Genomic DNA, 20,592 nt, shown 5'->3' with positions numbered 1-20,592 from the left:
CTTAAGGCTTGAAGTGAATTATCTTTATGTGGTTTGATCATGTATCGAAATAATTGGCACATGTTGTAGTTTGTAAAAATGATGATGTGGTTATGGTTGAAGTCTGGAATAGTTGTTATGTTTAAATCATCTTTTACAGATCTGTATGCAGGTTCACTTTGGAAAAGGAGCATATACATGCTGGTACTGCATATCAAAACAACGTATACATCATAAATTTGATTTACATATCTGTACGTTGGTTCGCTTTGAGGAAAGTGCGTATGCACATAGGTTCGACACATAGAAGTAGTGTATACCTTATAAAATATGTTTTAGTTGCTTCTATTTGTTGTTGCAGTGTTCTTGGTTATTGCTTGGGTTCTGATTACTATATTCTGGTGACAACATTCTGAATGACCAGATTGATAGAGTGATTAATTGATTCGGTTGTGGTTGGTTCAAAAGGAGATTGGTTGATGCAAATAAATTTGATGATTGAATGATGTTGTTGATGGATCCAGTCTGAAAATTTATGAAACGTGGTCCCTGGAAGAAAAGAGAAGGTTGTAGCCTCCTGTAGGCCAGCACCTACATACTAGTAAACATATCAGCTAGTACAAGAGCTAGGGGGTTGTAGCTCCCTTCCAGTAGATGCTGGAGAATGAGAGAAGGTTGTATCCTTCTACAGGTAGAAGCCTGTGTATTGCTATAAAAATACACCAGTACAAAATTGTAAACAGAATTATCTTATTATTAAAAGAAGACAGAGACGATTGCAGCAGGTGGTTTTCACCCACATTGGGTTTCCACCTTATATCTTGGTGTTCATGTGTGTTTCTTATGTGTGATGATATGTTCTATTTTTACTGCACATGGTTACTGTTTATATGGTTCTGATGCACTGATTAAAGATCAATATATGATGAATTAATTGAATCATAAGTTCGTTGGATATATGCTAGTTGTACTAAACTAGTTTCCTGTACACGCGAGTTCCCTTAATTGAAGTAGCGTATATGAATTTGATTATGGAAATGAAAAATTATTAATGTGATAATACTGATTCACTCCCCCCCCCCCCCCAGTATTATTTCCAACATGATAGACATTCCAAATGATGATTCTGTAGTCAACTCAACAGCAATAATGTATGAAGGAAATCAGGAAACAACCACTAACATGATAAAGGAAATTCCTTCGAGAATAACTATTTATCAACATCATAATCACAAGAGTATACTTTCCAAAAAATCTACATACCAATATCACTTAGAACACAGACAACAAATTTATATTCCCAAGAATACTGAAGTTTGCACAATCCAATCCTACGATAACTATTCATCACAAATTTTCAGAGATCAGAAGATTCCATAGAAGATTAATATGGGATGTCTTGATCCATTCTTAGTATGGCAATTCTCTCTATCACTCAGAGCATCATATTGTCTTATAACAAGGAAGATGACAGTTCGACGATGAGAAAGAAAAGAGATCCAACCTTTCATCATTAAGCTTTGAGAACGAACCTCCTTGAAGAGAGAGGCAATGTTATGAATATAATTCACATAAAAATAATAAATATAAATATAAATATAATAATAATTAATTAGTTATAATGGTTAGTTAGTTAGTAATGAAGAGGCATGTCTTGGAGACATGACCATTCATGAAAAGGTAGCTTCCTAGGGTATATAAGTAGGCCCTCATTCTCATTTGTAATCATTTCATATCTCATATCAATTCTTATACAATATTCAATATGCAATTACATGTCTTATAATGGAAATTTATGTTTTTGAAGTATTTTAAATATTTTCACTGCGTATACGAATTTTGGTCCTTACAGATGCATATTTATTTCTTATTTATTAGTAATTTAAAAAAGTGATATAATTGTAAAAAGTAAGGTTATCAAAATGACAACAAGATGAACGAGTAGGCATGTGGAGCTATATAAATTTTATGTGTGTTATATGCATGCATAGAAGTTTTTTTTTCCTATTTTATTTTGATTGTGCACTCTGTTTACTTATAACAAGCTTTCCTACATATTAAAAAATCGTAGTAAGAAAAACCACATTAAGAAAGATAAAGTGCGAAGAAGGCTAGTAACATTTTACATATAATATTTTTTGTAAGTTCTTTGATGATATCATTATGGTGCCAAAGACGACTTTGACAGCCTAGAAAATCATTGGACTCTTAATTAACCATGTCCTTTCCTTGTCATGCAGATGATAGTGCATTCTTATTCTATCCAGGTAGTCGACTTGAATCAAGCATTTTTGTTCAGGAGTCTCAAAACCAAGCCATCCAGTCCACCCAGAAGCATCCATATAAATATAGTTGTATACTTAGATTCCATCACTAAGTAGCAAGAAGCGTCGAGGAACATTGACTTTCTTCTTCATCAAGTCCTTCCACTGTGATTTTCAACCTTTCTTTGATGTTCTGAGGTAAAATTCTAGAGATTTTTCGCAATGTAGCTTCCGATTATTTTCCCTCCATTTTGCCATATAAATCAATCCCAAATGTTTCCAAAGACATCTGAAATCCATCTAAGAACTCCACAAATTTTAGGACCAAATCATCGAAACCAACACTAGGTCGGGGACTGAGAAAAGCATGACAGGAAAAGAGTTATGTTTCCTCGTTAATGTTGAGTCTCATAACTTCATATATATTTGAAATTTCTGTGAGCTCCAATATTCTCTTATCTCAAGTAGTAACCAGTAATCTACAACTTGGCCCAAGAACTTCTAAAACCATTAGAGCTTCCAGCTGATCAAAAGAATCAACATTTTCCAAAATTTTATGCAACTAGCTCACAAAATAGAAGAAAGAGATAGATCAACGACTTAAAATGTAGCCTCTTTGAGGGGGAAACCTCTTATATATTACACAAATGAATAATTCTTGGATAATACAAATGACAAGACCTCTTTTCTATATATAGGAGTCTAAGGGGTCACAATATAATAAGAGCCGACATAACAATAATAATGTAAGGGCACAACAATAACAATAAGGGGCACAATGACAATAATAATAAGGGAATACACTAGTATTATATGGACCTAACATGCCCTTCTCCTTCAAAAAAGTGTTTTCCTCAATTCTTTAGTAGTTATGGATGCTTCTGTATAATTCTCATCCTCCCACGTAGAATATTCAACAAGTAAGTTCTTCCACTTGATGAGATACTCTAAAATTGATCGATTTCGTAGTTGTCAAGTTCTTTTTTCTGTGACTACTTTAGTTTCCAATATGATTTTTCCTTCCTCATCAAGCTCTGGAAATATTGTTTGAACTGGGAACTTGTCACCTATAGCCTTATTTAAGCATGAAACATGGAAAACTGGGTGCACTTGGGAAGATGCAGGAAGTTCCAATTTGTATGCCATAGTACCGATATTTTGCAACACCTTGTACGGACCATAATATTTTGGTGATAATTTATTATCCTTATTAGCTTACTTGAGAGACATTTTTTGTATGGTTGTAGCCGTATAAATACCCAATCACCTACATCAAAACTTATTTCACTGCGATGTTGATATGCTTGTTGTTTCATTCTATTTTGCATCAAAGTGAGGTTATCCTTTAAGAGTTGGAGAACTTTTTGTTGATGCTCGATGTGATCTTCCACTGCTTGAACCTTAAAACTTTCGCTTAAATATGATGTGATGGACGGTGGATGATATCCATAAAGTGCCATAAATGGCATCATTTTTGCTGCAATATGGAAGGAAGTGTTATACCAAAATTCAGCGAGAGGAAACCATTTGACCTGTTGTGTATGTTTATGAGATACAAAACAATGGAGATATCCTTCCAAACATTTGCTAAGTATCTCAGTTTTCCGATCACATTGAGGATTATAAGATCAACTATGAGATAACTGAGTACCCAAACAAGAAAATAATTTTGTCCAAAAATTTCCAGTGAAAATAGCATCTCTATCACTTACAATAATCTTTCGGTTTCCATGTAGCTTTTGAATTCTTTCCATAAATGCAGTAACAACTGTACTGTCTTTCAATGGATGATATAATGCACAAAAGTGTGCATACTTGGTAAGTCTATCAACTACCACCATGATGACACTCTTTCCTTCGGACTTGGGTAAACCCATGATAAAATCCATTGAAACATCCTCCCAACATTGACTTGGAATGCATAAAGGTTGTAATAGACCTGGGGTCTTAATTGTCTCAACTTTATTTTGTTGGAAAACCAAACATTCTGACACAAACTTTTGAATATCAAATTTAAGGCCATCAAAAAAAAAATCCTTCTTAACACTGTGGTAAATTCTTAAAAATCTTGAATGCCCTCCTAAGGGAGCTGTGTGCAATTCCCGAAGAATCTTTTGTTTGAGTTGGGAATTCTTACAGAGGTATAAGTGATCTTTGTAGCATAACAAATCATTTTTCCAGCTAAATGTATCAGATGTATTAGGATCTTGCTGCAACTTTTGAATGAGTGCCCACACTTCTTCATCATTCTTCCATTCATCCCTTCTTTCATTTATCCAATCTGGTTGGATAATAGAAATGGGACAAAGCAATGCTTCCACATCCTCATCCTTTTTTGAGAGTGCATCTGCAACAACATTTTTCTTCTTTTTTTGTAGATGACTTCAAGTTCATAACGCAACATCTTTGTGACCCATTTTTGCAGCTCTTTTGAAGATTATATTTGTTCTAAAAAGTATTTAAGACTATCATGATCTGTTTTTACCTTGATGTGTCTTCCCAATAGGTAAGGTCACCATTTCTTAAGTGAATGTAGTATTGCCAACGTTTCCTTCTCATAAATAGATTTATGTAAATATTTTTCTTTGATTGGACAAATTTCGATAGCAATGGGTCTTTCTTCTTACATTAAAACAACACCAATTCCATTTCCTAAGGCATCAGATTCCACAATAAAGGTTTTTGTCAAGTCTACCGTAGCTAAGACCAGTGCTTGGCACATTGCCTCATTAAGATGTTCAAAGGCCTTCATTTCTTCTGGAGTCCAAGAAAAATCATCTTTCTTCAATAATCTTGTTAGATGTGCTGCTATTCTCCCATAGTTCTTTAGAAACTTGTGATAATACCTTGTCAACCTGATAAATCCTCGCAGATGCTATATCAATGTGGGGATTTTCCATTCCTTAATAGCTTTAATTTTTCTAGGGTCTACCTTAACACCTTCATGAGATACAATATGACCCAAATATTTAACCTCTTGTACTCCAAACAAACATTTGGAGGTTTCTCCATATAATTGTTTCTCCTCCAATAGTTTGAGCACACTGTCAACATGTTGAACATGATCCTTCCAAGACTTGTTTTAGATTAGTATATCATCAAAAAATACTAACACAAATTTTCTAAGGGTTTGAAAATTGAATTCATCAAACCTTGAAATGTAGAAGGTGCATTGGTAAAGCCAAAAGGCATGACCAAAAATTCATAATGACCCTCATGAGTTCTAAATGTTCTTTTTGAAATGTCTTCAGTCTTCATTCTGATTTGATGATATCCTGAATGAAGGTATAACCTGGTGAAGTAAATTGCTACATGCAATTCATCCAATAATTCATCAATGACAGGAATGGAATTTATCTTTAATAGTGAACTTGTTGAGCTCCCTATAATTCGGACACATGCTTCATGATCCATCCTTCTTGTGCACCAATACTACTGGAGTTGAGAAAGAACTTTGACTAGGATGAATTATACCAGCCTCTAGCATTTCTGCAACCATATGTTCAATTTCACTATTTTGGGCATAGGGATATTTGTAAGGCCTTATGTTTGGAGGAACACTTCCTGGAATCAAATAAATAGCATTATCATGATCACAAATAGGTGGGAGGCCTTTGGGAGTCTCAAATACCCTGGAATGATTGTCTAATACGTTTTTGAGATCTAGAGAAATAGATGATTCCAATGTGGGAACCTCTAGCGAACATAATTGTGCAATTATGCCTCGTTGTTATTTCTTTAGGATCTTTGTCATATCATTATAGTTGATTATATTTCCTTGTTTCCCTGTGATACCCCTTAGTTCAACTTCCTTTCCTTCCGAACAAATTTCAAGAAAAGTTCTTGAAAATTAAAAGTTATCATACCCAAAGATTGTGACCATTGGAATCATAGTACAACATCAGCAGCACCCATTGGAATGGAAATCATTGGACTTTTCAACACATATTCTCCCATGGATAGCTTGATATTATGGCACTTTCTAGAGCAATTTATGGTTCCTCCATTTGCAACCAACACTTGACACTCTGGTGTTGAATATAGGAAGCAACTCAATTCCTTGGCTATCTTATGATGAATAAAATTATGGGTATTGTCTGAATCAATCAACACTATTACATTTTTCTTCTTGATATGTCCTTCTATCTTGACAATTTGAGGAGTGGTAATTTTGAACAATTCATTACAAGATATGGTCGGATTCATTTCTTATTTCTCTAGGGTTCGTTCTTGGTGTGTACCCTCTTCTTTTGATGTTTTTGGTTCCTTTTCTTCCTCCTCTTCACAATCTATGTAGAATAATTTCTTCTCAACACACTTATGACATTCAGTGTATTTTCTATCACAACTTTAACAAATCCCTTTTGCTCTTTTTTCTTCCAATTCTTTTGGTGTCAAAATTTTAGGGTGTGGAAAGCTAGGGGCAACAACACTTCCATCTTTATAGCTGTAAGTGGTATGCTTCCTTGTTTCCATAATTAACTTGAATGCTTTCTCCAATTAATCAGGTTCCCAAAGACTAACCTCATGTTGGATGTTATCCTTTAAAGTCCCTATGAACACATCAATCTTATTCTCCTCTTGAATATCTTTTACCCTTATATTCAATTTTTGGAAGTCCTCAATGTGCTCCACTATTGAACCCTTTTGTTTGAGATTTATCAATTGGCTAAAAATGGTGTTTCCTTTTGTATCCTCATAATGTGTTATCATTTCGTCCATAAAAATTTCCCAAGTGAAAATTTGTTTGTGAGAGCAAAGCCGTTGATACCATACAAACTGATTCTGTTCCAAATATAAAGTTGCAATGCATACCTTTTGTGTGCTTTGCACTTTATGGAGATCGAAATATTGCTCCATTTGTAGTATCCATCTTACGAGATCCTTGCCATCAAACTTCCTCATATTGATCTTTGGAACATGGTGGGTCTTCAATCCAACATTAGAGTCTATGATATCATGACTAACATTTATTTTGTTCTCATAATGAGTTTCCTTTACTACCCTTTCAACATTAGTAAGAATTTCGTGTAGCAACTTTGTCAAATCTATCTTCAAATCTTCCATGTTGCCTTTAAGTTTTGCTTCTATACCATCCATCTTAGCTTCCATGCCATCCATCTTAGCATCCATTCCATTCTTTAAACCATCCATCTTAGCTTCAATTATTTTTTGTGAGAGAGAGTTGCACTTGGTCTCGTAATTTTGATATATCATGTTGCATTTCTTCCTCTTCTTCATATGTCATAGTAGAGATTTTAGGTTGCTTACTAGTTGTGTCCATTTTCTTTCTTCGGGTCATCAATGAATGATAATTATGCTTTACAATTCCCTTTGAATCACTTTTAACTAATTTTTCAAACAAGGCTTATGCAAATTTAAAAAAAAAACTACACCTTTTTTTTCCACTTTGTATGAGCTCGATCTTGAAATGCCTGTAACTCTGTAATTTCGTATCTCCAAGTTCTAAAATTTCAACCTATGATAGCCCTCTAAGTCTTATTTCCAACTCTGCAATTCAGATCACAATTGGATTCTTGAATAAAGAGTTATGCCCAGTCTCTGACGATGACCTAATTATAGATTGGTTCAATAGAGCAAACTTGTATGACATGCCACATGTTGCTGTTTCGACCTTAGGTTCTGAAAACAATACCCAACAAACTAAATTTTGTCTGCGTTCTGCTACTTTTTACAAAATTTGAATCAGATGCACTGAGACAAGGTTATGACTATTTTCCTAAGGTGACCTATTTGAGATCCAATTCGGGAACCTGCCAAAACCCTAACTTCCTCAGCTCATATCCTTGGAACTATAGCTAGACAAGATCTGAAATTCATTCATGTGGTTCATCATGATTTCATCTTAAATGGGTTTTAATTTCCGCTTCTGAAGCTTCGTAGAAAAAACATTATAGTGAGAATTCCAAAATGACCTTTTTGAAGTAGCGAAACCCTAGAATCCAAAGCTCTGATACCAATTTTTATGCAACCAGCTCACAACATAGAAGAAAGATATAGATCAATGACTTGAAACTTAGACTCTTCGAGGGGGCAACCTCCTTTACATTACACAAATGAATAATTCTTAAATAATACACATGACAATACCTCCTTTCTATATGTAGGAGTCTAAGGGGTCACAATATAATTAGAGTCGACATAACAATAATAATGTAAGGTTACAACAATAACAATAGTGGGCTTCTATGGGGCACAATAATAACAATATGGGGACAACATGGGAACAACAATAAAAATAAGGGGTATAGTGACAATAATAATAAGGGAATACACTAGTATTAAAGGGACCTAACACAAAACAACTAAAACACCTCCTTAGGAGCACTTTTCCTTCGTCTATGTTCCAAATTTTACATTCAAAATCCAATATATCTTGTGTAATTATTTCTTTCAAGGTCGTGAAGATATATCTCTCTCTTAATTCCTTGACATCTAAGAAAGTAGTGGCTCTAAATCTGAGTGAATATAATTGTATGTAGCTTTGGTAAGAGTGGTTTTTCACTGAAAGACATGAATCTATATATGATCTTTGAACCCTTCAAACGTTAGGGAAAAGTCACACTAGTATATTTCAGACAAAAATCAGAATGGGATTCAATGCAGCTTATGAGTTTGACATTGATAGATGAAAAATTTTCCAACTCTTTAAGTAATGGAGGTTGTCATTATTTAAATTAGCAAACATATGTCATGTAATGGGAAAAACAACAAACAAACAGATTTCAAAGGGAGATAAAAAAAAAGGTAAACAATGCTTAAGCCTAACCAATTTCGAAAAGGGACACCTTCGATGTAAATATAGGTGATAGGTGGAAAGTGTACATCCTAGACTAAAGAAGCCATAACTTGCAAGAGTGGGTTATCAAGGCTTCAAGACTTTTCGAGATTTGATCAGAGATCAATGATGGGGAAGGCATATTTAAGGTTGAATTTGAAAAATTCCAATAAATGGATAGTACTATCTCCACGGTATTTGAATGGATTCAACAGTTATCATCGATCTAAAAAGTAGTGCAAAGAGATTTACTTCTAGGAGGGAGATAAGCCCATTGAGGGAAACAAAGCAAGTAAAGAAGGATCAAACCATGGACATATCAACTCCTTGGCTTTGTGTATATGAAACAAAATCATAAGTAAAGATAAAGCTCATTTCCTCCTATTTTGAGGGATGTCATGCCCCATCTAATGCGAGTTTTCTATCCACTCAAACACACTGACGAAAAAGGGAAATCCCATATAGAAAATTATTAAATTGAAGGGAGTTTATCCCAATGTCCTTGTAGAGGGCCACACAGAGTTATCCTAGAAGCACGAGCACCCTATCGCTAATCCTTAAGTTGAGTTTCAATGAATAATTGCTACAAGTATGTAAAACATAGATATAATCCATAGTTGTCAAACTAATCTGATATGAAGGCATCAACCGCTTCAAAGTAACTCAATAGTTTTCTAACAAATTTGGATGCCAAGGAGAGCATAAGTAGCCACATTGGGAAAAATATTGAATAATAGAAATGAATTACGATGTAAAAGATACACTGTGAAAAGGTCTATGTAGAAAACCTATGTATGTGGAACCTTGTGGTGCCACAAAAATGCATGTTTTTATCTCTCACTACACAAAAAAAATTTCTTGTAATGCAACATATCACACTATTTTTTTATATCATACATTGCAATGTAGGAAGCATAATATTTTTTGATGTTATGAATCAAATGAAATATGCATGTGTGTGTGTGTGTGTGTGTGTGCACACGTGCAAAAATGTCACACTACATGAAAGTATTTTTCTTGTAGTGTCAGGTATTGCAAGGGAGAAAATTGTGCGATACATTTCATTCCATGAATTCCAAAGACATTGAAGTAATATTTTTTTCCATGTAATATGTCACATTATAAGAAACATAGTTTTGTGCCATGCATTGTTTCACATGAAAAATATTATGCAAAAGTCACACTAGAGAAGTATTTTCTGATGATGTAATTTATTGCAAGAAAATAAAACTATGCCACATGTCACGCAACAAAAATATAATTTCCACGGTCCTCTGAGGGTAGAAACAACAATATTCAATGCAAAGGATTTGATAGACCGCCCGATGAGAGGACGAGTGCTAGGGTTTCGATGGCGGCCCTGAAGCTCTCAAGAAGCAGGTCTGGATAGGCCCTGACAAGGCGCAGGCATTCGCAGGGTGGAAAGGACTTTGGGGGTGGCAGGCGGCCATACCCAACGGACTAACTAAGGGTTTTACGGCTTCCTCTGATGGTGTTTTATCAGAAACTAAAGCCGGTGAGTGCTGAACGGAACCGATGGGAACGGAGCACGGGGGGGGGAGAGATCCCCTCCTACAAAGAAGTTATAACAGGAGAAGCCCGAAAGGAGAGACAGAAAGTGGAAGAACGAAAGAACGAAGGGGAATCCTCAGCTGATGGAGCTCAAAGGAGAACTGGCATACCAAGCAAATGTCTTCCGAGGGCGACGAACAGACCCAGGTTTGTAATACCGTCAAACTCACTAGAAGAATATAGAAGCTATATGAGAGATTATGCTTTGATCTGTAAGTTCATAGGATACTGGCCGAATGAGAAAAATCTCATGAGATGGATCCAGCAGAAATGGAAACCAAAAGGACATGTAGATGTTAAGTTGGGGGCGAAAGGTTTCTTCACTGTCATATTTTCAAACTTAGAAGATAAGAACAGAATCTTTGAGGAGCAGCCACACTTCATGAACAATGCTGGCCTGTTCATGAGAGACTGGGTAGAATGTTATAATCCAGACAAGGAAAAAATTCTAGCGGCACCGGTGTGGATCAGACTGTTTGGCCTTCCTTCAGAATTTTGGAAACCAGATATCCTACAAGGGATTGGAAACTCCATAGGTTCCTTTGTGAAAGTGGCGGAATCAACCAAGAGAGGAAAATACACCACATTCGCTAGAATCTGTGTGTACATGAATATCACTGAACCCCTGCCAGACTCAATAGAATTGGAGTATCATGACGAATTATGGAACCAAACCCTGGACTATGAACACATTCCATTCCGATGCAGAAGATGCCATGAATATGGCCACCTACTCAGAGAATGCCCCATCACGTTAGCAGAAAAGGAAAGAGAAGTGGAAAATGATAGGAGACGGGGAGGGAGAAACACAGAAAAAGAAGAAGAGACTTTCCAAGAAGTCCACAGAAGGAGCAGAAGAGGAAATAATCAAGGGCAGAGGAGAACTCCGAAAGGAGCCCAGAATAACGAATCCCCAAACAAGTTCAAAATTCTGCAGGAAGAAGGACAGGAAACAGAAGTCAGTGAAGAAGAAGAAGTAGAAGAAATGGAGGTAGGAGAGGAAAACGCGGATAAAGAAATGGAAAAGATGGAAGGAGAACAGAGGGTTGAATCTGAAGAAGAAACTCAGGAAGCGTTAGGAGGAATGGAGATAGATCCCCAGAAGGCAAAAGGGGAAGAAGATGAACAGGTAATGGCAAAACTATTACAAGAATGGAAAAGAATAGATGAAAGATTCATCCCAGAGGAACAAAAACAGAGGTATAAGGAAGCCTTTCAAAGGTACAAAGAAAAGAGAAAAGGAGTCACAGAAGAGAAAGAGAATCGAAACCCGGAAAAACAGGGGTTACAGACAATAGGAGTGAGCAGCTCTGGCAAGGCCGGAAAAAAAAGAGGTCGAAAAACGTTGAATGAAATGATACAAGAGGTGGGAGAAGGACTTGTCAGCTCTGGAAGAGTAATCCCCCTCTCGGAGGTATTCTTTTCCCCCACAAAATTGTTAAGATGATAATCACAACCTGGAACATAAGAGGCCTCAACAGTAGAGGCAAACAACGATATCTGAAGGAGAGACTGAAAAAAGAAAAGCCGAGTATAATGATCTTACAGGAAACAAAAATCAGTACAGAGAAGATGCAGGAAATTTTGAATAGAAATAAGAGTAGATATGAAATAATGGGACAGGATGCCACAGGGAGCGCAGGTGGTCTGGTCATTCTATGGAACCCAGAGGAAGTTCTGTTCAGTAACTGGATGAGCTTCCCCCGAATCCTAACAGGTAAAGCAAATATTATAGGAACGAAAGAGGAGGTCTTTATATCAGGGGTATATGGACCTCACATACCAAATGAAAAGGAAAACTTTCTTCAAAATTTAAAGGCACTTCGAAGCCTAATCCCAGGCAAGCAATGGATCATAGGAGGAGATTTCAACCTAATCAAGGAGCCAGGGGAAAAAAGAGGAGGAATCAGGAGATTGGATAAGGAAGGAGAGCAATTTGGAGACATGATAAGAGAACAAAAGTTGATTGACATACCAACCAATAATGGAATGCACACTTGGAATAACAGAAGAGGCGGGGTGAATCAAATAGCCTCCCGTCTTGATAGATTCTTAATCTCAGAACAAGTAATGATGAAGGATGTTTTTATTGAAGCAACCATTCTTCCGGTAGCAGGCTCCGATCACTGGCCGATCAAACTAGAAATCGATCTGAAACAAAGACCAAATAAAAAGCCTTTCAGATTCGAGGCCTTCTGGCTAAGACATGAAGATCTGATAGAAAAATTAGAGGGATGGTGGAAAGACAGCACGGTAAAAGGAAAGAACAAGACCCATACTTTTCAACTAAAGCTGAAGGAAATAAAGACCCAGCTAAAGAAATGGAATAAAGAAGAATTTGGCAACATTATGGAAGAAAAGATCAGGTTAGAACAAAAAATGGAAGAACTGCAACAATTAGACATCCTAGATGGCATACAAGGGGAGAGATCAAAAGAAGAAGGGAGGATCCTATCCCAGCTAGAGGAAAGAAGAAAACAAGAAGAAATTCTATGGAAACAAAAATCAAGAGTACAATGGCTAAGGGAGGGAGAGAGGAATACCAAATTCTTCCATAGGGCAATGGTCCAACACAGACAGAGGAACAGAATCTTCTCTTTGAGAAATCAAGAAGGGGACAGAATTATCCAACATGAAGATATTGAGATAGAATTGTTAAATCATTTTAAGACAATTCTGAGAGAGCCACAATTAGACAGATCAGAAGCCATATCCAAGATAAGAAGGGAAATACCGAATATGGTGACTAGAGACCAAAACTTGGCCCTAATGAGAAGAATAACAAAGGCAGAAGTGGAAGACATAGTCAAAAAGATGAAAAAGAACAAAGCTCCTGGCCCGGATGGATTCACAGTGGAGTTTTTTCAAGCCGGATGGCATTTCTTAGCTGAAGAAGTGGTGGAAGTGGTAGAGGAGACCAGAATAAATCAAAAAATCTGGCCAGGAGTTAACGCAACCCTATTGACCCTCATTCCTAAAACTTACCAGACGGAGTAGGCAGAAGGCTTCCGCCCTATAGCCCTATGTAATGTCATATACAAAATTATTGCCTCTGTTGTAGCACAGAGGTTGAAATCGATCCTGCCAAGTATCATCTCTCCAGAGCAAACCGGTTTTGTGGAGGGGAGGCAGATCTTAGATGGTTTAATAGTCGCTCAGGAAGTGATTCACTCTTTGAAAACGAAAAAAGAGAGAGGCATGCTCATCAAACTAGACCTTTCAAAAGCATATGATAGGCTTAGCTGGAAGTATCTAGAAACGATACTCAAAGCTTTTGGTTTCAGTGATAGATGGGTGAATTGGGTCATGAGTATGGTCTCCACGCCAAATTTCTCTATCCTACTGAACGGGGCGCCAACCCCCACTTTTAATGCCTCTAGAGGTCTTCGACAAGGGGATCCCCTATCCCCCTTCCTCTTTATAATAGCTGCAGAAGGATTAGGCAGACTCTTTAAAAAAGAATTAGAAGCTGGGAAAATTCAAGGCCTCAAATTATGGGGAAACCAAACAACTGTTACCCACCAACAATTCGTTGATGATATAATGATCTACTGCAGAGCCACGTTGAAAGAGGTGAAAAGGATAAAAAAAATTCTTGAAATATTTATGGAGGGAGCAGGGATGGAGATTAACAAAGAAAAATCCCGAACTTTCTTTTTCAATACAGTGGAGCCGATTAAAAATCACCTAACTCAGGTATTAGGTTACAGGAAAGGAGACCTCCCTACCAAATATTTAGGAACAATGTTAGATTCTTCCTCAAGAAAACTAGGGAATTGGAAGCATATATTGGAGAAGATATCAAAAAGGCTGGACAATTGGACCTTTCGTGCTCTAAATCTGGCTGCTCGGGTAGTGCTTTTGAAAGCCACCATCCAAGCAATCCCTATCTATTCTTTATCAGTGATGGCAGCCCCGAAGGGAACATGTAATAAACTGGTCGAGATCTACAGAAAATTCTTATGGGGAGGCCCGAAGCAGCAGAGAAAATGGGCCCTGTGCTCCTGGAACAGCCTCACCCAACCGAAGGAGAAAGGGGGCTTAGACCTCAGGGACCCATGGATCTTAAATCAGGTGCTCGCGGCCAAGCTAAGATGGAGGTGGATACAGGGGGGGTCAGACCTCTGGAAAGAAATTTGGTCATCCAAATACAATATGCCTCGCACTCCGGAAGGAATCCTCAGGAAGCAAGAGATGCCCCGAGGCTCAGATATCTGGAATTTAACCACTCAAAACAGGGATTTAATTGATAAGCATATCTTTTGGGAAATCAGAGGGGGGCAGGTAGCGAATTTTTGGAACGAAGCTTGGCAGCAGAGGGAAAAACTCATAAACAATCAAAATCTGAGAGGATTATATAGAGAAGGAGTTGCGAGCAACCTCACTACAGTGACAGATTACTGGGATGAAGAACAAAGAGATGGGGAGTGGCGAAGATGGAAATCGATGGAGGAATGGGCAGAGAACACCACAGAAGAACAAAGATCCAACTTTAAAAAGGAAATAGATTCGAGGTTGTTACACAGTAATTTGTCACCATCCCTGTTACTCCTCTTGTCGTACCTTAGAGGACTCATTCCGGGAGTTATAAGAAGTGACAAGGGCTAAAAACACTTGCATTATGTTCCCCTGAGTATGTACTCCATGTTCCTTGAAGACACCTTCTGCAGATCATCCCTAAAAAGTGCCCTTTTTCCATTGGCGCAAGTCCACGGTATCCTACCCGCGCCAATGATGGAGATCCTCAAAAGAGGGCGCGACCATTGGCGCTCTATCTTAGAGCAAAAGTCGCGCCAACCAAATTTAGTCGTGCTTTTTACCTTAATGCACGTCCGACTGTTGTTTCCTTCATTACATGGAGCTTTTCTGAGGATAGAAAATCAGTCTTTTGTCGAGCTTTATCCATCTTTATGGCTTTTGCTAAATCCGCGAAAGGTGTCCCGGCTCATCGCATCCTCCTCCCTTCTCCATCTATATAAGCTTGTCATTATGCATTGGACAAGCTAGTGCTAGTGGGAGAGAGTGCCAGAGAGAGTGTTGGTGTTAGTGTTATGCTAGTGATTTGGTGATTGAGTGATAGTAGTGATGATTATTGGCCATGGAGTGTTAGATGTTGAGCTCTTGGAGGAATGCTAGTGAGTGCTAGAGAGGTTATGCTGCCGGAGAAGAGATGCATGTCAAGACACATATAGTTACTCGCCCAGCCAGGAGAAGGGTCGACGTCAGAACAATGGTTGTAACTTTTCCTGTTTATTAATTGATGAGCGACTGCTATTATAGTTCCAATCTCATTATCTATCATGGTGATATGTTGATTTATTTCCTTTCTGACTGAAATATAGTTGTGCCTTGGTAGTTTTTATGTTGGTATCTATCTCTTCCTTTGCATGTGCAGGTATTCGTTATGATCTGTTGGAGCAAGGGAGCGAGGATATCAACTCTGCTTCAATCATAGCGTTGGACTCCAGGTTAGTCTTCTTGATTCACCTTTGATGCATAACTAGGAACTTGCGTAGCAGCGTGGTTTGTTTGTGGCTAGTTCTGTGATAGGCTAGTGGGATCGCCTCTATCCGCAGAGGGGATTTACCTTACCAACAAATTGGCGACTCCACTGGGGAGTAACTCTTTGATTTCTGTCTTGCATGTTAATTTTCTTCTGCTTGCTTGAGTGCATGAGCTTCCTGAGTCAGTTTTGAGTTGATTCTTTACTGTTTGACCCATCTGAGCACTGTCAACCCGACCTGAGGTCGTATCATTCATCTTTTTAGTTGGCAAGCTTAATTGGCGCGGTTATTTCTCTGACAGTCGCGCCAGTTGGCGCACGTTGCTCAAAAGCAACTCGCGCCAATTCTGTGGTAGCGCAAGTTGCAGGCTGACAGTCGCGCCAGCTATGTAAATTTTTCCTGTGCGTGGGTGGAAAGCTCATTCAGTCTCTTTATATATCTCTTTCAGCCTCTGGAACTGTGTTGAACCTCTGCTTGACTGGTCTTAGCCTGTATCCCTCAGTTGTTTGCTTATTTCCAGTGACTTTGCATGTCTAGCCTTCTGTGGGAAGTTTCGGTCTCTTGATCATCCAGTCAGCTTGTTGATTGTTCTACACCTATCCAGTGCTTTGTTAAAGCTTGATCTTCTATACTCTGAATACTTCACTTCTAGCCTCTTTGAAGTTCACTAGTTTTTGTGTTTTTCCTTGCTTGCATGGTTCATTTTGTGTTTTAGAATTGGTTCTATTTTATTGACTGAACTTGGATTGTGCATATCTCTTAGAATTTGTTTACATGCATCATGCCATCTTAAAGGAAAGAAAAACAAAAAATCTTTTGCGTTATAGTAGTTAGCATTTATTGTTATTTGTTGCTATTGAAAAGAAAAAAGACAAAATTTCGTTTCTTGTTATTAGCTGCATTAGGATCTTTGTTTTTTGTTGAAGTGATCATTTCGTTTGTGAAAAAGATCTCAACCCTCCTATAGATAGAATTCATCGAATCAAATGATTTAATTTCGGCATATAGTTTGCATGTAAGAAGTTTTCGAGATATCACATACGGTAGGACCAAAAAACTGAAACATAATCAAAGATAAACTTTAAAATGAACTCAATGAACATAACAACGCATTGGAACATAACACAAACACTCTAGAGGTCTAGGTTAGAGACGTGTTCCGGCGTCGTTAAACCTGGTAGTTTATCGTCGAGTGGTTGGGTGATTCCTCCATGGTGAAACGGTAGCTGCCAATACGGACTGTGCTCCCACGTACCGTCGAGTATATATTGGGAGACCCCTATAGGAATAAAGCCTTTATCCATAGGAAGCCGTGTCAGCCGCCCTACGATTCGCAATGCAGTGAACACAGCATTCACGAAGATCGACCACCCGTACCCTAAAAAGTATTCTGTGGTTTTGCGAAAAGTTTGGCACACCCTCTACCTAGAATTCCAGAGCAGTCACTTTTGATCCTTTTCGGACTCCCTAAACGAAAGGGTGCCTATGAGCGTCTTGTCACTTCGTGCTCATTAAATATTCGAAGGAGACTAGAGTCATCTTTTACCCTTTTCTCGACTCTTAAAAAATGAAAAGGTTAAGTTCATTGTCTTAAAAATTATTGACCATTGGTTTACCCGTATGGTTGTTTTCAAACTCGGTGGTCTCAAGTGTGATGAATCCTGTCCCACCACCACCTCCTCCACCCGAACAACACCATGTTGATTCTAAGGTGGACCCCTTCCCTTCTTCGCCTATTGCTGCGTCCTCATCTTCTACTTCGCCTGGTGAAACCTTGGATTTCACTAACCAGGTGGCTAAGAAGAAGAAGAAGAAGACCAAAAAGAAGAAGTCTCCTAAGGGAAAGGTCGTATCTACCACGAAGCTATCAGAAGTGGAACCACCTTCTGCTCCTCCGCGGAAGCTCCGGTCTCCTTGTCGATTATGCAAAGGGGACCATTTTCTTTCTGATTGTCCTGGCATTCCCAGGATCCTAGATATATGGTCCCGTGACCCGACTCGCCCCTTGCTGTCGCAAATTGACGACACCTTACTAGTTGGTAACAGAAAAGGGAAGGTTTGTTTCCCTTGTCGACTTTGTGAAGGTAATCATCTCCTTCGCCTTTGTCCACTTATGGATGAAGCTTCCCATCTTTTGGCAAGTCTGTCGGATTCCTTACCCCAACTACCCGCTGGATATCAGCGTCTTTTTACACCTGCAGAGCGTCTCTCCACTAACCAAGTGATCAAACATGATTCCTCTTTGGTCCAGCTTTCTCTTCCTGAACCTACCTGTGCTCAGCCTGTTCCAGACCAGTACCTGGTCGAAACAAGTGATTTATATTCATCATCTACGCACTACTTGATCATCAAAGATGAACCACCTGAGTCCAAACCAATCGAAAGTCCACAGTTCAAGCTTACAAGTAACCCGGTCTTTCAAAAGGTCCAGCTTACAAGTGACCCGGTTTTGCCTACAGAAGTTCCATCTTTAGCTGCTCCTACATCTGAATCTAAACCAGACGAAAGTCAAAAGGTCCAGCTTACAAGTGACCCGGTTTTGCTTTCAGAACTTCCACCCCTAGATGATCCTACATCTGAATCCAAACCAGACAACAATCAAACGGTCCGGATTACAAGTGACCCGGTTTCGCCTTCAGAAGTTACCTCCTCAGATGATGTTATCACTGCCAAGAATGACGAACCCACCGTCCAAATTCTATTCATTGACGTAGACGTTAATGATCAAGTGAGCATCCCTCTTATTTCTTCACAACAGGAAGAAAGTCCATTAGAGGCATATCCGGCTGTCTATCCAGTCCCACCTCCGAGCAACCTAGTTATTTCCTTTAATTGGGATCAACTAGTCAATCCTTGGTTACCAGCCTCCATACCATTTCGAATTATAGTTCAAGTCTATCGCATGGTTATGGCTGGTACAATTATTGATGAAGGATCTCCTGTGAGTATCCTTTCTTCAATAGCTTGGGAAGCACTTGGTTCCCCACTGCTTCTACCTGAGATGAGAAGCCTTGTAGGTTTCCATCGAGAAATCACTCGACCTTTAGGAATTCTTCCCAATGTACCTATCACGTTAGAAGGGAAGACTATCCAAATGGGTCTCATGGTAGTCCAAGGTCCGTTAGATTACAATTTACTCCTTGGACGAGACTATATTTATCGCATATGTGCTATTGTGTCCTCACTCTTCAGGGTGATGTGTTTTCCGCATGAAGGAAGAACGATCAAAGTCGTAGACCAACTTTCATTCCCCAGTTCGCACTTCACATATAGCCATCTGCCATTCCTAAATGGTCTTATTTCCACAGGAAATGCCCCAACACCCACCCCGTCATTTTGATGACGGCAGCTCACCCGGGCGCGTGACTGAAGCCCGGGGGCATCCTCCAATCGAGTCTTTCCAAGTAAACCTTCATTCCATCCACTCCGTGAATGCCATGAAGCTTGGGGGGCATGTACCTCGATTGGTATAATCATGCTGGGGGCATGCAAAAAAAATTTTTTTAACAAGCATAGTTTTTCGTTTCAAGCTTGTGTAAAAATGAAACCGAATCCAAGCAAAGTTCTTCATAGTTCAAGCTTGTGTAAAAATGAACCCAGTTACATCCCGTGATTGCCTTTATCCGCTAAAATTCTACTAGATGAACCTTGGTTGTTTCATTCCATCGCTACCATCTTTTTTGCCGATCATATGCTTTCACTTGGTTGTTTCTCCTTTCCTGAGGAACCACAGCGATGAGTGGTCTTGTTAGCCAACCTCTTAACCTTTACGTGTTTCAAGTAAAGTTCCACCATTACCGGAACCAGTTGCTATCCCTTATACCACTCGTTCCTTCAGGACGAGTCACCTTTACGCTATTTTCTGACTCGTAAAATATGAAAAGATTGCCGAGTATTTTTCCCTTTTGGACTCGTTAAAGAGAATAAAAATGGAGGTCCGCTTTCAGCTCTTTTCTGACCATTTAAAGAGGAAAAGATTGCCGAGTCGCTCCTCTTGACTCGTTAAATGGTGATAAGGGGCGGTCATGTTAAGTTCTTTTTGTCGACTGTTAAAACATAAAAAGATTACCGGGTTTTTGTCGTTTCAAACTCGTTAATGGTTACGAAACTACGTGGTTTTGACCGCTTTTTTACTTTTTCAGGTCGAAGTCACTAATCATGAAAAGTACTCCTCGATCGTAATGATCGGGCGGTTCTTTCGGGTATTATTTTATGCTTTTTCGGACCCGAGAGACACAACTTTACGAAAAAGGACATCCCTGGAGTTTCCTTTTCTGTTGTCTTTTCATACTCTGTAAACAAGAAAAGACGACGAGTTCTTCCTTTGTCAGACTCGTTAAAACTTAATGACATCGGATTTTGTCACAACACAAGCATATGCTATCCCCATCAAGCTTGTTAAAAATAACTGGGGTACTCGCCAGAAATGGTGGGGGAAAAATAAAAATTTTTGAACCATAATTGTTACCATAAC

The 20,592-nt window shown here is 38.6% G+C and overlaps 1 protein-coding gene across 1 annotated transcript in view; it reads left to right on the top strand.

Annotated features, from left to right (window-relative positions):
- LOC149213472 (uncharacterized) overlaps nt 1-13,611 on the top strand; it is a 61,740-nt gene extending 48,129 nt beyond the window's left edge. The window contains exons 2-4 of the mRNA XM_089389037.1: nt 10,547-12,028; nt 12,163-12,980; nt 13,191-13,611. Coding sequence (XP_089245163.1) covers nt 10,547-12,028; nt 12,163-12,980; nt 13,191-13,611 — 2,721 coding nt within the window. The remainder of the gene's footprint in view (nt 1-10,546; nt 12,029-12,162; nt 12,981-13,190) is intronic.
- The last annotated feature ends 6,981 nt before the right edge of the window (nt 13,612-20,592 follow it).

This window comes from Pinus tabuliformis, chromosome 1_1 (genome assembly GCF_031772625.1).
Source record: "Pinus tabuliformis cultivar Carrire ecotype Pingquan chromosome 1_1, CPIR1, whole genome shotgun sequence".
Taxonomy (NCBI): Eukaryota; Viridiplantae; Streptophyta; class Pinopsida; order Pinales; family Pinaceae; genus Pinus; species Pinus tabuliformis.
The sequence above is the reverse complement of the archived record's forward strand: the minus strand, read 5'-3'. Positions and strand labels throughout refer to the sequence as shown.